The sequence below is a fragment of the Oncorhynchus tshawytscha genome, linkage group LG12 (genome assembly GCF_018296145.1).
Source record: "Oncorhynchus tshawytscha isolate Ot180627B linkage group LG12, Otsh_v2.0, whole genome shotgun sequence".
Taxonomy (NCBI): domain Eukaryota; kingdom Metazoa; phylum Chordata; class Actinopteri; order Salmoniformes; family Salmonidae; genus Oncorhynchus; species Oncorhynchus tshawytscha.
The window spans coordinates 61694887-61710313 of record NC_056440.1 but is presented as its reverse complement, the minus strand read 5'-3'; the positions used below and the strand labels follow the sequence as shown (position 1 = coordinate 61710313).

General features: G+C 47.8%; 1 protein-coding gene across 1 annotated transcript in view; it reads left to right on the top strand.

Annotated features, from left to right (window-relative positions):
* The first annotated feature begins 7489 nt into the window (after positions 1-7489).
* LOC112236970 (protein CBFA2T3) overlaps positions 7490-15427 on the top strand; it is a 64770-nt gene continuing 56832 nt past the window's right edge. Inside the window, 1 exon segment of the mRNA XM_042330867.1 lies at positions 7490-8968. Within this exon segment, the coding sequence (XP_042186801.1) occupies positions 8746-8968 (223 nt within the window). The 5' untranslated portion in view covers positions 7490-8745.

The window sequence follows — 15427 nt, the reverse complement described above, 5'->3', positions numbered from 1 at the left end:
TCCAGCAGTCAGCCAGCCAATTGCACGTTCCCTCAAAACTTGCAACATCTGTGGCTTTGAGTTTGTTACGGTTTTCTAGGTGTGAAGGAGATTCGGACCAAAATGCAGCGTGTAGATTGCGATCCATGTTTAATAACGAACGTAAAACACGAATCAATAACAAACACTACAAAAACAATAAACGTAACGAAAACCGAAACAGCCTATACTTGTGTAACCTAACACATAGACAGGAACAAGGACACTAAGGACAATCACCCACACCAAACTCAAAGAATATGGCTGCCTAAATATGGTTCCCAATCAGAGACAACGATAAACACCTGCCTCTGATTGAGAACCACTTCAGACAGCCATAGACTTATCTAGAACACCCCACTAGCTACAATCCCCCATATATACACACCACATACAAAAAACCATGCCACACCCTGGCCTGACCAAATAAATAAAGATAAACACAAAATACTTTGACCAGGGCGTGACAGAGTTGTATGACAAAACTGCACATTTTAGAGTGGCCTTTTATTGTCCCCAGCACAAGGTGCACCTGTGTAAAGATCATGCCGTTTAATCAGCTTCTTGATACACCTGTCAGGTGGATGGATTATCTTGGCAAAGAAGAAATGCTCATTAACAGGGATGCAAACTAATTTGTGCACAAGATTTGAGAGATATAATATTTTTGTGCGTATGGAACATTTTGTGGATCTTTTATTTCAGCTCATTAAACATGGGACCAACACTTTACATGTAGTGATTATATTTTGGTTCAGTGTACTTACTTTTGTAGCTCTTGATAAGAAGTTCATGTTCAGTTGGAATTTAGACCGAAAGGATTTGACAAATGTGATTGGTTGACAATATGACATTAGCCTTGCTCTGCACAGAATATCAGATCTCAACAACGATTGGAGAAGTGTTTAACATCACCAGTACCACATCCTAATGATATACATCTTGTCAAAAGCGCACCGTGACTGCAAACAGAGATCTGTATATAATGACGAGATGCTTATGTCTCCACCCTAACAATGGGAGTCAGGCAAAAAGCTTATTTGGGCTTATTTTGGCAAAAAGCTTATTTGGGCTTATTTTGGACAGATTTTGGCGAGTGAAACCTCTCGCTTCACCTCTTCCTCTATGCTGCAAAATTGACAGGTTGGAATGCCTGACTGAAATACGGAACAAATCAACCTTTTTAGTAAATTACTTGTGTTAGAATTTCTTTTAGAAAATGAGGGACATGATTGTTTGGTTGCGGGACAAAGGGCCATGTGGTCACCCTAGTGATAAGGCCAGACGGTGGTCCAGAGATGATTACAGACACCTGTGATAATCTGAAGTACCCAAAAGGGCCACTAGATGTCTGATAGATTACATAAAATCCCTGAGAGATACCAACATTCTTGTAGTTTACTGGTAAAATGAGAAGGTTTCCAGTAATATACCCTCCCTTCGCAACCCTAATTAATAGGCTGTCAGACTTTGAGGGAAGACTTTCATACCAGTAACCTGAATGTGAAAGTGTTAATACCTGGGCAACGAGAAAGAGGGAGAGGGCATAATTCATTCAGCCCTGTCTTTAAAATAAAAACAGGTGTCTCTCTGTTTGGAAATTCTACAATGACCTTTATGGAGAGTCTCCTCTGATGAAATATTCATGGAGCCGGTACACAATATGTCATAGAGGCTAGCGGCCTAATTGGCTGCAGTTACATTCTGACTGGGGGTGTCTCTTTTCTCTCTGTCTCATTGTCTGCCGTCTGCACCCGAGCTGGGTCCTGCTCTCCTGTCTAAGTGGTCTGGTCTCTGTGAAAAGCACATCTGAGGACTAGCGTGGGTTTATATCCTGCAGACAGACAGATTCTCTCTTTTAATGACAGCCACGTAAGAAAAAATGATCAAAAGTAAGTCTTTCAAGCGTCTGGTCATGTCATGACAACCAAGTCCAAATAAATGAATGTGACAACGGGTGTGTAAATATATGTATCCATGTTTCATTTTCATGTGGCATTTACACAAAGTGTTTCATTTGTTTCACAGGTATACATTGTGATGGTCGCCGTAGTCAAAATGTTCTCTTGCCCGACCCAAGCCTCTGTGTCCCTGTAGGGAGTCGTTCGGGGATCAAATCAAATCAAATGTTATTTGTTACATGCCCCGAATACAACAGGTGTACACTTACAGTGAAATGCTTACTTACAAACCCTTAACCAACAATGCAGTTAGACGAAAAATAAGTGTTAAGAAAGTATTTACTAAAATAAAATGAAGTAAAAAATAAAGAATAGAAAAAATAGAAAAAGAAAATAGAAAAATGACAAATAATGAAATATCAGCAGTAAATAACAGTAGCGGGGCTATATGCAGGGGGTACCCGTACAGAGTCAATGTACGGGGGCACAGGTTAGTCCAGATAATTGAGGTAATATGTACATGTACGTAGGTGGAGGTATAGAGACTATGCATAGATAATAAACAGAGAGTAGCAGCAGTATAAAAAAGGGGGTGGGGCGGGGGTCAATGCAAATAGTCCGGGTAGCCATTTCATTAGCTGTTCAGAAGTCTCATGGCTTGGGGGTAGAAACTGTTGGCGCTCCGGTACTGCTGGCCGTGCAGTAGCAGAGAGAATAGTCTATGACTAGGGTGGCTTTTTAGGGCCTTCCTGACACCGCCTGGTATATAGATCCTAGATGGTAGCTTGGCCCCAGTGATGTATTTGTCCGTACACACCACCCTCTGTAGTGTCTTGCGGTCAGAGGCCGAGCAGTTTCCATATCAGGCGGTGATGCAACCGGTCAGGATGCTCTCGATGGTGCAGCTGTAGAACTTTTTGAGGATCTGAGGACCCATGACAAATATTTTCAGTGTCCTGAGGGGGAACATGCATTGTCGTGCCCTCTTCACGACTGTCTTGGTGTGTTTGGACCACGATAGTTTGTTGGTGATGTGGACACCAAGGAACTTGAAGCTCTCAACCTGCTCCACCACAGCCCCGTCGATGAGAATGGGGGTGTGCTCGGCCCTCCTTTTCCTGTAGTCCACGATCATCTCCTTGATCACGTTGAGGGAAATTTCTTATCCTTGCACCACACTGCCAGGTCTCTGATCACCTCCCTATAGGCTGTCTCATTGTGATCGTTGGAAAACTTAATGATGGTGTCAGAGTCGTGCTTGGCCATACAGTTATGGGTGAACAGAGTACAAGAAGGGACTGAGCACGCACCCCTGAGGGGCCCCTGTGTTGAGGATCAGTGTGGCAGATGTGTTGTTACCTACCCTTACCACCTGGGGATGGCCCGTCTGGAAGTCCAGGATCCAGTTGCAGAGGGAGGTGTTAAGTCCCAGGGTCCATAGCTTATGGATGAGCTTGGAGGGCACGATGGTGTTGAATGCTGAGCTGTAGTCAATGAATAGCGTTCTCACATAGGTGTTCCTTTCGTCCAGGTGGGAAAGGGCCGTGTGGAGTGCAATAGAGATTGTGTCATTTGTGGATCTGTGGGGGCGGTATGCAAATTGGAGTGGGTCTAGGGTTTCTGGGATAATGGTGTTGATGTGAGCCATGACCAGCATTTCAAAGCACTTCATGGCTACATATGTTAGTGCTTGGTGGTCTTGGGCACAGGGACTTTGGTGGTCTGCTTGAAACATTTTGTTATTACAGACTTGGTCAGGGACAGGTTGAAAATGTCAGTGAAGACACTTGCCAGTTGATCAGCGCATGCTCGGAGTACACGTCCTGGTAATCCCGTCTGTGAATGTTGACCTGTATAAAGGTCTTACTCATATTGGCTACCTTTAAACAGGTCAACATTCACAAGGGGTTAACCTACCTCCTCCTCCCTCCCTGCCAGTCGTTCCTGGCATTGTGAGTGAGCGTGATGGCACTCAGAACGTGTGTCTCCGTGTGTCTCTGTGCCCCTTGGTGGGCTGTCATCACTCCCTGGCATTGGGAACACAGCACAGCTGCAGGGGAACCGCTCAGCGGGGGACCTTCGTTTCCATCTGTCTCCTATTCAGGGTGGCACCTATTTAGAGCAGCTCAGCGGCTGTGCATGCCATGAGCCATGAGAGGCAGGGAGGGAGGGAGTGCTCGAGAGTGATGGAGAGAGAGACAGGGAGAGAGGGAGAGGGAGAAAGGAGGAGAAAAGAGGGGAAGGAACTATAGGAGACTACACCTGTGGTGGTTTTACTCCCACCGCATGTTAGATGTCAGGTTGTCTATAAAAGCAACACTATGAAGTTGTCAGTATTGTTAGGTGTCAGGTTGTCTATAAAAGCAACACTATGAAGTTGTTTGCCAACTGGGTCACTTGGTTTATGGCAAACAGACATAATGAGCAACATAAAAACACTGAACATAGAATCGAAATGTTTCCTCTGCACGTTACACTCTTAGAAAAAAAGGTGCCATCTAGAACCTAAAACGGTTCTTCGGCTGTCCCCATAGGAGAACCCTTTGAAGAACCCTCGTTGGTTCCAGGTAGAACTGTTTTGGGTTCCATGAATAACCCTGTCCACAGAGGGTTCTATATGTAACCCAAAATGGTTCTACCTGGAACCAAAAAGGGATCTACCTGGAACCTAAAGGGTTATCCTATGGGTACAGCAGAAGAACCCCTTTGGAACCCTTTTTTCTAAGAGTGTAGGCTAGAATAAGTAAATGCCAATATCACAGTTTAATTGCTATTTGTCTTGTAGTGCTGCTTTTTGTATGAAAATTGTCACTCAGAAAATAGTATATGGGATAAACATCTGTTATCTATAACATGTTAACATTTACGGTATGTTTGCATATAATAACATGGTCACCATAACATTCTCTGCAAATATACATCAGTGGCTGCATGTGCTTGTGTGGTGAGTGGGTATGTGTGTATGAGAACGCGCTTAATTTAGCAGGTGCTCTTTGACAGTTCTTGAACGTGCGCCAAGTCTGCTGTAAAAAAAAAAACTCAGCATGCATCTGTGTGGGGCTGCGCTGTGACAGATGGGGACGGTTTAACTTATAGAGTTCGGTTAAGATCCGGAGGTTTCTGGGGCTGTCTGTGCCAAGCAGGTGCACATAAACACACCACAGAGAGGATGGTGGAGCCTCAGCTGCCATATTTCGAGGGGCTATTTAGGAGATGTCCATAGACTACTGTATATACACTGCCAAGGCTATAAGCACGGGGAAATCCTTTTCTATCGCTCTCTGTGTCCCCGACAAACACTCTCACAATATCCTCCCATACTGTACAAGACAGAAAGATAGGCCATCATAGTGGAATCATACCTCCAAGCTGACAATTAACTGACGAGAACTAATATGCACCATCTGTCAAACCTACAGAGAACATAAAATAGAGAAAATTATTTTGCTTTACATTATACGGACCTGGAAAAAATCTGGGGAATCCCTAACCTTTCACCAACAGTGTCACGGATATGAACACCTAAAAACAAACATCGTGACGTAGTACAGAAACAGAATCAGTGTTCCCAGAGTCCCCAGCCAGCCACAGTGTTCCGTACAGTGTGTACCTGCGGCAGGAAAAACCCAAGTAAGGACTTGGTAAAGGTGAGCGGTTCATCCACTCTGAAGTGACCAGGTGTCTGGCAGGAGGTCTTTCCACCATCTGGCTGCTTCCCTCTCTCTTTATCTCTCTCTCTCCCTGCAGTCATGAGGCTTGTTAGACTTTCTCCTGATGCAAAAGGTGAAAAGTTCCTCTCGGCTTGTCTATATTTTATTTTACCCCATTTTCTCCCCAATTGTTAGTTACAGTCTTGTCCCATCGCTGCAACTCCCTTATGGACTTGGGAGAGGCTAAGGTCGAGAGCCATGCGTCCTCCGAAACACAACCCTGCCAAGCAGCACTGCTTCTTGACACACTTCTTGCTGGTGGCCAAAGTCAGCGTGCATGCGCCCTGCCCGCCACAATAAGTCGCTAGAGCGTGATGGGACAAGGACATCCCGGCCGGCCAAACCCTGCCCTAACCCGGGCGACGCTGGGCCAATTGTGCGCCGCCCCATGGGTCTCCCGGTCGCAGCCGGCTGCGACACAGCCCGGGATTGAACCCAGCTCTGTAGTGGCGCCTTAGACTACTGCGCCACTCAGGAGGGCCCCTCTCTGCCTGTTTTTAAAGCGACAGGACAGATTTTTGAGGATGAGCACGCATTACCAGAGATGAGACCACAATTCCGGTTTCAGAAAATGAGAAGGGAAATGTAAACAAAAATAGAAAGAAAGAATCTTTCATCTGAAATAAGGCTGGTATATTTAATGACTTTCCACCAGATTTGTTATCAAAAGTCCTACTTTACCCTTCTGATGATTCATGGGTAAAGTGATAATTAGGGCTTGTCCGTCCTCCTGCTGTGTTTTAATTTGGGGAGAGAGGCCTGCGTGTCGCTGATAGAAGGATCTCTCTGACACGGCTAGTCTAGCCTGCTACATCTGTGAGCTGCGAGCAACAGCCGCTGCGGAAGATAAGGCCAGACTAGCCGCTCGCCCAACGCTCCACGCAGCGCACCACCATCTCCTCGCTCCGGTCCCCTCCCCAGTCCCATGACCTTATCTGTGGAGAGAAAGCACCGCTCGGTCACGATAGCACCTGCCAGGGCCAGAACTGGGCCAAAGTGATTATGTGGGAATCATTATCTCACTCCCCCCCAAAAAAATATTTTATACCTGCCAACATCTGAGAGTAGGTGAGGCAGCCAGGGGCCTCCTCAGCCTAACACACAGGAGCATGCACATACACACTAATCCAATTGGGGCCATCTTCTCCTTCTCAGAAGGCAATCCCAGGGTTTGATTTGAGGACATACTATTACTCAGCGATTTCCTTTGGTCTTCACATGTTAACTCGCTGCACCATGTAGCCATGGACAGGGTCAGTATGATGAGAGGTTTAGGAGGGAGAAATGCTGGACACACCTACATACAGTACATATAAGCAAGAAACAATTCCAACTTCGGTACACGTATTCATTCCACTGAATACTACATGGAGGCAGATTCCATTAGATTGGATGATGTCATTGGGAGAAGCTTGAATATTCTAACAAATGATTTTTGATGCTGTATTTTTACCCAAAATAATCTTCAATCTTAGTGCACAGTTGAGTCAGGGAAGGCTCTCTAGCATAGAGAGCACCTAGAATACAAAAAGGAAATGAAACCAACCGACTGTCAAGCTATAATTTCATAGTTTCCAAAGTCCCAAATGTGTCACATGATTGAACACTGCCCTTCACCCCACACACCCGTTACTCTCACATCCACTCTGCTGTCCACCATCTGTGTGCTGGTTTCACTCTGACAGACAGATGGACGGCACATCTGTGTGCTCACATCCCCTCTCACTTCTGTCCCAACTACAACACCCCGTGTGATCTGCTCTGTGGGTCAGAGGGGTCCCAGCTGTACCCTCTCTGTCATTTCACAGAGGAACCCCTGTTACTGATTTTACCTCACCCGGCCCTGCTGGAGCGTACACACACATGCACGCACGCACACACGCACACACACACACGCACACACACACACACACAAACACACACACACACACCACTGGGACACCAGAGCTGAGAGGCCAGGGCAGGGGGACACTTGACGTCTGGACTGACAGAACCACAGTAAGGGAGGACAGGACCCTCGGTATCTAACCAGGGGGTGAAACAACACCCCTAAGGACAGCGTCAGGGGAGCAGAGCTATCCATAGGGTTCAAAGTTGGGGGTAGGGCTGGCTGGGCGGAGGGAAGGAGAGGTGGAGTGAAGGGTGTAGGGAGGAAATGTTAGGAACAGGAGGAGCCCTGTCTGTGTCCGGAGGGAAAGGGAAGACAGCGCTGCCCGGCCTGGCCACAGACACAGCTGGTTCCTGCCAGAGGAAGCCCCAACGGAGGCCGAGGCCTGGTGTCTACCGCTATCACAACCCAGCAGCACTGTTTACCTTCCCCTGGGGAACCACCCCTTTCACACGGCGGGGTCAGGACACACACACCCACACTGTTACAGTTGCACTCAGTCCTGGCTCACACGGGCGCCACTGCTCTGCTTTCACTGTGTGGACTAGAGGAGGGTTCAGGCCAGTGCACTGCCCCTCAGCCGGAACAACGAGGAAACGAGGAGCCACGAGGCTAGCTGACCTCCCCCTGCCACTCACACACACACACACTGTTACCTCACACACTCCTGTTGAGTGAGTCGGAGAAAGAGAAGGGGAGAGAGAGACTACTGGGTGGAGAGAAAGAGTATCGGACACAGATAATTACACAAGTCTGGTGGCGCCGCGATCCATCTGAGGTGACGTGTCGTGGACGGGAAGAAAGTACGAGGTAAAGGAAGAGTCATTTGAAGGCTGTTAGCTGCATAAAGTAAAAAGGAAGGGGAACTTTAAAGAAAGTCTTGTTCGAGTGGGAGGAAGAAGAAGTCGAGTACAAAAAGACATCTCTCTGTCTGGCAGCCATGTGATCTGGCTGTGCTGGGCTCATGTTCTAATCATGAGAGCAAGAGGACTCACTCTGTGATCTCCCCAGGCCTGGATGAGTCAGTCAGTCAGTGGGTTAGTCAGTCAGTCAGTCAGTCTGTCAGTCGGTAAGCACCCTAAGCACACAGGAGAAAGGACATCAACCCTCCGGTCTACACACAGAGAAAGTTACTTGTGTGGTTTAGTGTGTCCCCTGTCCAGCCGAGAGTTCTAGAAACACACAGAGGACAGGACAACGTTGTGGATTACTGCTGTGGGGAGGGGGGATGCAGAGTATGGCCGCCGAGGTCCACCTGGAGCGGCAGAGGAGGTCTGACCTACGGAGAGCCTCAACCTCAGCCTCCACCTCGGCCAATTTGACCGCTCCTCCCAGGGTTCCCACGGTGATGCTGACCAGTCACAGGGGGACGCTGTGCAGACGGAACCCTCACAGGCTGGAATCTGGCAACCCCAACCTGGCAACCAGGAGCCACCGCACAGCCAACCAAGGTAGGTGGTGATCCTTTTCTGTGTTATGTGAAGTACTACAGGCTGTGCCTCTGTTGGCAGCGCGCTACAGTGACGAGTGATTGTGGAGAAACTCCTGCTGTCACTTCTCCTCATTACGTTGGAGTGATTGATGTGTAATCAGGTTGCGTTGAGTTAGCGCCACACGCTCCAGACAAGACATGGAAATTAGCTTCCTACTGTAGCTCCTGTAACTATGGTGAAACGTATAAAAAGAAATTGTCATTTGATTTTCAAGGTCAAAGCAGACCCCAACTTGTTTTCATTACTGAAAGCATAGTTTGCTGTCAAAACCCTACACTGTAAAGACATTAGAAGTCAGTGGCACGTGTCCAAGTGGACAGGGGAGGGAAAGGGGTTCAGGCTGGTGAGGACCTGAGGATGGGGACTTCCCTCTGGGCTTCCCCTGGTAATTGGAGGACCACACTTCCCTTTATTGTGTTTCTGAGGGGCTAGGGGGAGGGTGGAAGGGTAGGGGGAGGGTGGAAGGTGGAGGGTTGAGCGAGGCTCATTCATTGTCAAGCCCAGGTCAGGACCCCGAGAAACACTACTGACCCTATCAGGGCTGTTAGTTAGGTTACTGGGGTCCCCTCCTTTCCCCATCCCTCTCCTGTCTGTTAGCTTCTAGCCATCTGACCAGCACACTCAACAGCATCACTGGCTAAAGGAGAAATATGGTATAACACTAAGGAAATGGGAGTGTCCTTGTTATCTTAGTCTCATACTTTCTTCCTTTCTCAAATCCCCTCTTTCAACACTGAGAGGAGAGGATCGCTTGACTGTTTTCAAGCACACGCTGTCAACAATGTAAATGAAAATCTGGTAACTGATTCTTAAAGTGGTGTAAAAACTGGAGTAGTACCTTTAGGTAAAAACTTCACAAATCAGTGAGGCCAGTAGCAGAGGAATGCATTAAAAGCATCAGACATTAAAGCTGTACTTTATAGACTCTAAATATTTAAAAGGGGCGCCGTCTTAGAGGAGGACTAATACCCAACATAGTGAATTACCTGCGGCAGCTCCCATTTCATGGCAGTAATGAGCTTTGTGGACATTTCAGTGATAAGCACTCTATAATTAGGCTTAGTCATAAGCATCCCCTGTAATTCTCTGATAAAAACCCAGCAGAACTGAGGTAAACGCTGGCCCCATCCGTCAGGCTTGCCTCATGTTCCAGGGAGGAACCAATGTCCCTATAAACAAAACTCTTTGTCTGATCAGGTAGTTTACCGATTGGGGGGGTACCGTTCAGGCATCATAATGATAATGGCCTTGTGATATTTTCTTTGTGTGTGTGTGTCTTTGTGTGTCTGTGTTAGTCTGTGTGTGTGTGTCTGTGTGTGTGTGTGTCTCTGTGTTAGTCTGTGTGTGTGTGTGTGTGTGTGTGTGTGTGTGTGTGTGTGTGTGTGTGTGTGTGTGTGTGTGTGTGTGTGTGTGTGTGTGTGTGTGTGTGTGTGTGTGTGTGTGTGTGTGTGTGAGGGGTTATGAGACGCGGCGCAGGCTTCCTGTGAGGGAGCAGATGTCGCAGGGCTCAGACACAGCTGCGGCGGCTGATAACCGCAGTGGCAGGGATATGTCGGCACGCTGGCTCCTCTCCCTGTGTCTTATCACCGCGCATACAGCACACAGCACACAGCACACCACAATGAGGAACTGCCGCCCGCCAACACCAGCACACCCTCACAGCCGGCCCTGAGAGAGGGGAGGGCAGGGGAAGAGAGGGGGGCGGGAGAGAGGGAGGATGGAAGGGTGGACTGAATTTAGACAGAGACTTTGAGGGAAAAGGTGGAATGAAATCACAACGAAGCTTTGGATTATTCCTATCATAGGTTTCATGAACGCTCAGCTCTTCCTGATCCTCCATGGCTAGAGAAAGGCATATGCTTTATGTGCATGAGAGACATTTATGTATTTACAGTGCACACGCTTCAATGGCTACTCCTGTGTTGAGGACATCTGGCTCCAAGGTTGACATATATTCTCCTCTACATCTCTGTCTTCATCAACAACCTTATCATCCTCCGTCACACAACTGGATTCTATTACATGTTAGTTCTCTTAACAGAGAGGGGTATAAAACAAGGATGATGGGGGATGGGTCTGTGAGGGATATCATCATGAGAAAGAGAGAATTAGAGGGAGCGAGAGAATGTGAGAGAGAAAGGAGGGGGGAGAGGGGGGATAGAGAGAGAGACAGGGGAAAGAGAGAGACAGGGGATAGAGAGAGACGGGGTAGAGAGAGACAGGGGTAGAGAGACAGGGGATAGAGAGAGACAGTGGTAGAGAGAGACAGGGGTAGAGAGAGACAGGGGTAGAGAGAGACAGGGGATAAAGAGAGACAGTGGTAGAGAGAGACAGGGGTAGAGAGAGACAGGGGATAGAGAGAGACAGGGGTTGAGAGAGACAGTGGATAGAGAGAGACAGGGATAGAGAGAGACAAGGGAAAGAGAGACAGTAGATAGAGACAGACAGGGATAGAAAGAGACAGGGGATAGAGAGAGACAGGGGATAGAGAGAGACAGGGGGTAGAGAGAGACAGGGGGTAGAGAGAGACAGGGGATAGAGAGAGACAGGGGATAGAGAGAGACAGGGGTAGAGAGAGACAGGGTAGAGAGAGACAGGGATAGAGAGAGACAGTGGTAGAGAGAGACAGGGGATAGAGAGAGACAGGGGTTGAGAGAGACAGTGGATAGAGAGAGACAGGGATAGAGAGAGACAGGGGACAGAGAGACGGTGGATAGAGACAGACAGGGATAGAGAGAGACAAGGGATAGAGAGAGACAGGGGATAGAGAGAGACAGTGGATAGAGAGAGACAGTGGATAGAGACAGACAGGGGTAGAGGGAGACAGGGGGTAGAGAGAGACAGTGGTAGAGAGAGACAGGGGTAGAAAGAGACAGGGGTAGAGAGAGACAGGGGTAGAGAGAGACAGGTGTCATGACGTTGGCCTGGGGGGTAGGTTTATGACGGTCATAAATACCTCTTTCCACCTTTTTCCTCTCTCTACCCTACTGATGTTACATTTGCAAAACCTTTCGTTAACATAGAGATTCTGGGAACATCAGAAGGTGGGGGAAACTATATTCTGGTAAACCGACCAATGGAACATATGCGGTGGTACTTAATGAATATGATGTCAGTTCGGTTGTCATCTGAGACATTCTCATCAATGATAAGATGGCATAAACTCTACAGTGGAAAGTCTACACATCAGAGTTATCAGATTCACATGGAATTGTTGTTCAATTTAAATGTTTGAATATGAAATTATTTGTGATGCGATGAAATGTGATTTTAGCTTCTAAAATGTGAGATTTGGGTTTTCATAAGGTAGGGCTCTGCTCAATCAGTGGCCCGCCCCTGTGAATGGACATGGGCTATAAAACTTTTCAAACACGCACTCCTCTCTCTTCCCATATAAGCCCTTGACGACAATATAACTTCCTGTTTCGAGGATGTAGGACGACGGTCCGATGTCAGAATGGTTCAGATAATAACTACAGAATGAAGCCAACATCAGCGTGAGCTTTGGTTGCGAATGGTATGAACTTTCAACTCTTATTCACTACAGAAGTCATACCTCCTAGCCGTTGAGGTAGCAATAGCAGCTGCAAACGTAGGTTAGGCAGGAACAGACAGAGTATCCCGTCTACCACACAACGACGTTACTACAACGTATCCAATTGACAACCAGAGACATTCTTCAAAGGACTCGGTTGGGCAACACGGGCCTTCCATCTACCACCAACCTACCGAAGCGCAGCTCAGAGTAAATATTTATTGCATTTTCCTTTTCCAAATGGGCTGTAATTTAGAATGCATAAGATACTGTATTTACGATAGCACAGCTTCGCCCTTTGTTCCTCAGTCTTCCCGCTCTTTCACTCAAACCCAGCCCTTTTATTTTGTGTAACAAGCTGTCATATCTGTTCCGCCCGCTAGGGACATTTTCCTTTATGACGTAATTTGTAATCAAGTTATGATTAATTATGTGTATGTGTAATTCTGTGTGATTAGTTAGGTATTTAGAAAATAAATAATTAAACCCAATTTTGTATTGCTGATTCAACTTGTTAGCCAGGGTTCGTGCAGATAACCAAGAATTTACAACTTTCAGATGAGACTGAATTAAGGTGACGATTAATATTGACTGCTATTGATGTAAAATATTACTAGGTCTTTAAGAGTTTATTTGGAAGATAACAGCTCTATAAATATTATTTCGTGGTGCCCCGACTTTCATATTAATTACATTTACATGATTAGCTCAATCAGGTAATATTAATTACGGAGAAAGTATTTTATAGAATAGCATGTCATATCACTTAATCCGGCATTGCCAAACACACGACACAGGGATTGAGAGAGACAGGGGGTAGAGAGAGAGAGAGTGGTAGAGAGAGACAGGGATAGAGAGAGACAGGAGGTAGAGAGAGAGACAGGGGGTAGAGAGAGACAGGGATAGAGAGAGACAGACAGGGATAGAGAGAGATACAGGGGATAGAGAGACACAGGGGTAGAAAGAGACAGGGGCTAGAGAGAGATGGGGTAGAGAGAGAGTGGTAGAGAGAGACAGGGATAGAGAGAGACAGGGATAGAGAGAGACGGAGTAGAGAGAGACGGGGGTAGAGAGAGACAGTGGTAGAGAGAGACGGGGGTAGAGAAACGGTGGTAGAGAGAGACAGGGGATAGAGAGAGAGAGACAGGGGTAGAGAGACAGTGGTAGAGAGAGACAGGGGGTATTGAGAGACAGGGGGTAGAGAGAGACAGGGGTAGAGAGAGACAGGGGTAGAGAGAGACAGGGATAGAGAGAGATGGGGTAGAGAGAGACGGGGTAGAGAGAGACAGGGGGTAGAGAGAGACAGGGATAGAGAGAGACAGACAGGGATAGAGAGAGAACGACAGGGATAGAGAGAGACACAGGGGATAGAGAGACACAGGGGTAGAAAGAGACAGGGGCTAGAGAGAGATGGGGTAGAGAGAGAGTGGTAGAGAGAGACAGGGATAGAGAGAGACAGGGATAGAGAGAGACGGAGTAGAGAGAGACGGGGGTAGAGAGAGACAGTGGTAGAGAGAGACGGGGGTAGAGAAACGGTGGTAGAGAGAGACAGGGGATAGAGAGAGAGACAGTGGTAGAGAGAGACAGGGGACAGATTGAGAGACAGGGGTAGAGAGAGACAGGGGTAGAGAGAGACAGGATAGAGAGAGACAGGGATAGAGAGAGATGGGGTAGAGAGAGACAGGGATAGAGAGAGACAGGGGGGGGTAGAGAGAGACAGGGGGTAGAAAGAGAGGGGATAGAAAGAGACAGGGGATAGAAAGAGACAGGGAGTAGAGAGAGACAGGGGATAGAGAGAGACAGGGGGAGAGAGAGAGACAGGGACAGTAGAGAGAGACAGGGATAGAGAGAGACAGGGGATAGAGAGAGACAGGGGATAGAGAGAGACAGGGGAGAGAGACAATGGGTAGAGAGAGACAGGGGGAGAGAGAGACAGGGGATAGAGAGAGACAGGGGATAGAGAGAGACAGGGATAGAGAGAGACAGGGATAGAGAGAGACAGGGGTAGAGAGAGACAGGGGATAGAGAGAGACAGGGGATAGAGGGAGACAGGGATAGAGAAAGACAGGGGATAGCGAGAGACAGGGGTAGAGAGAGACAGGGGGTAGAAAGAGACAGGGAGTAGAGAGAGACAGGGAAGAGAGAGACAGGGGAAGAGACAGAGACAGGGGATAGAGACAGACAGGGATAGAGAGAGACAGGGGGGATAGACAAGAGACAGGGGATAGAGAGAGACAGGGCAGGGGAAGAGAGAAACAGAGGGGATAGAGAGAGACAGGGGGTAGAGAGAGACAGGGGATAGAGAGAGACAGGGATAGAGAGAGACAGGGGTAGAGAGAGACAGGGATAGAGAGAGACAGGGGTAGAGAGAGACAGGGATAGAGAGAGACAGGGAAAGAGAGAGACAGGGGATAGAGAGAGACAGGGATAGAGAGAGACACGGGGTAGAGAGAGACAGGGATAGAGAGAGACAGGGATAGAGAGAGACAGGGATAGAGAGAGACAGGGATAGAGAGAGACAGACAGGGATAGACAGGGAGAGACAGAGGATAGAGAGAGACAGGGGATAGAGAGAGACAGGGATAGAGAGAGACAGAGACAGGGGATAGAGAGAGACAGGGATAGAGAGAGTCAGGGGATAGGGAGAGACAGGGGTTAGAGAGAGACAGGGATAGAGAGAGACAGGGATAGAGAGAGACAGGGATAGAGAGAGACAGACAGGGGGATAGAGAGAGACAGGGGATAGAGAGAGACAGGGATAGAGAGAGACAGGGGGTAGAGAGAGACAAGGGATAGAGAGAGACAGGGGAGAGAGAGAGACAGGGGATAGAGACAGACAGGGATAGAGAGAGACAGGAGATAGAGAGAGACAGGGGTAGAGA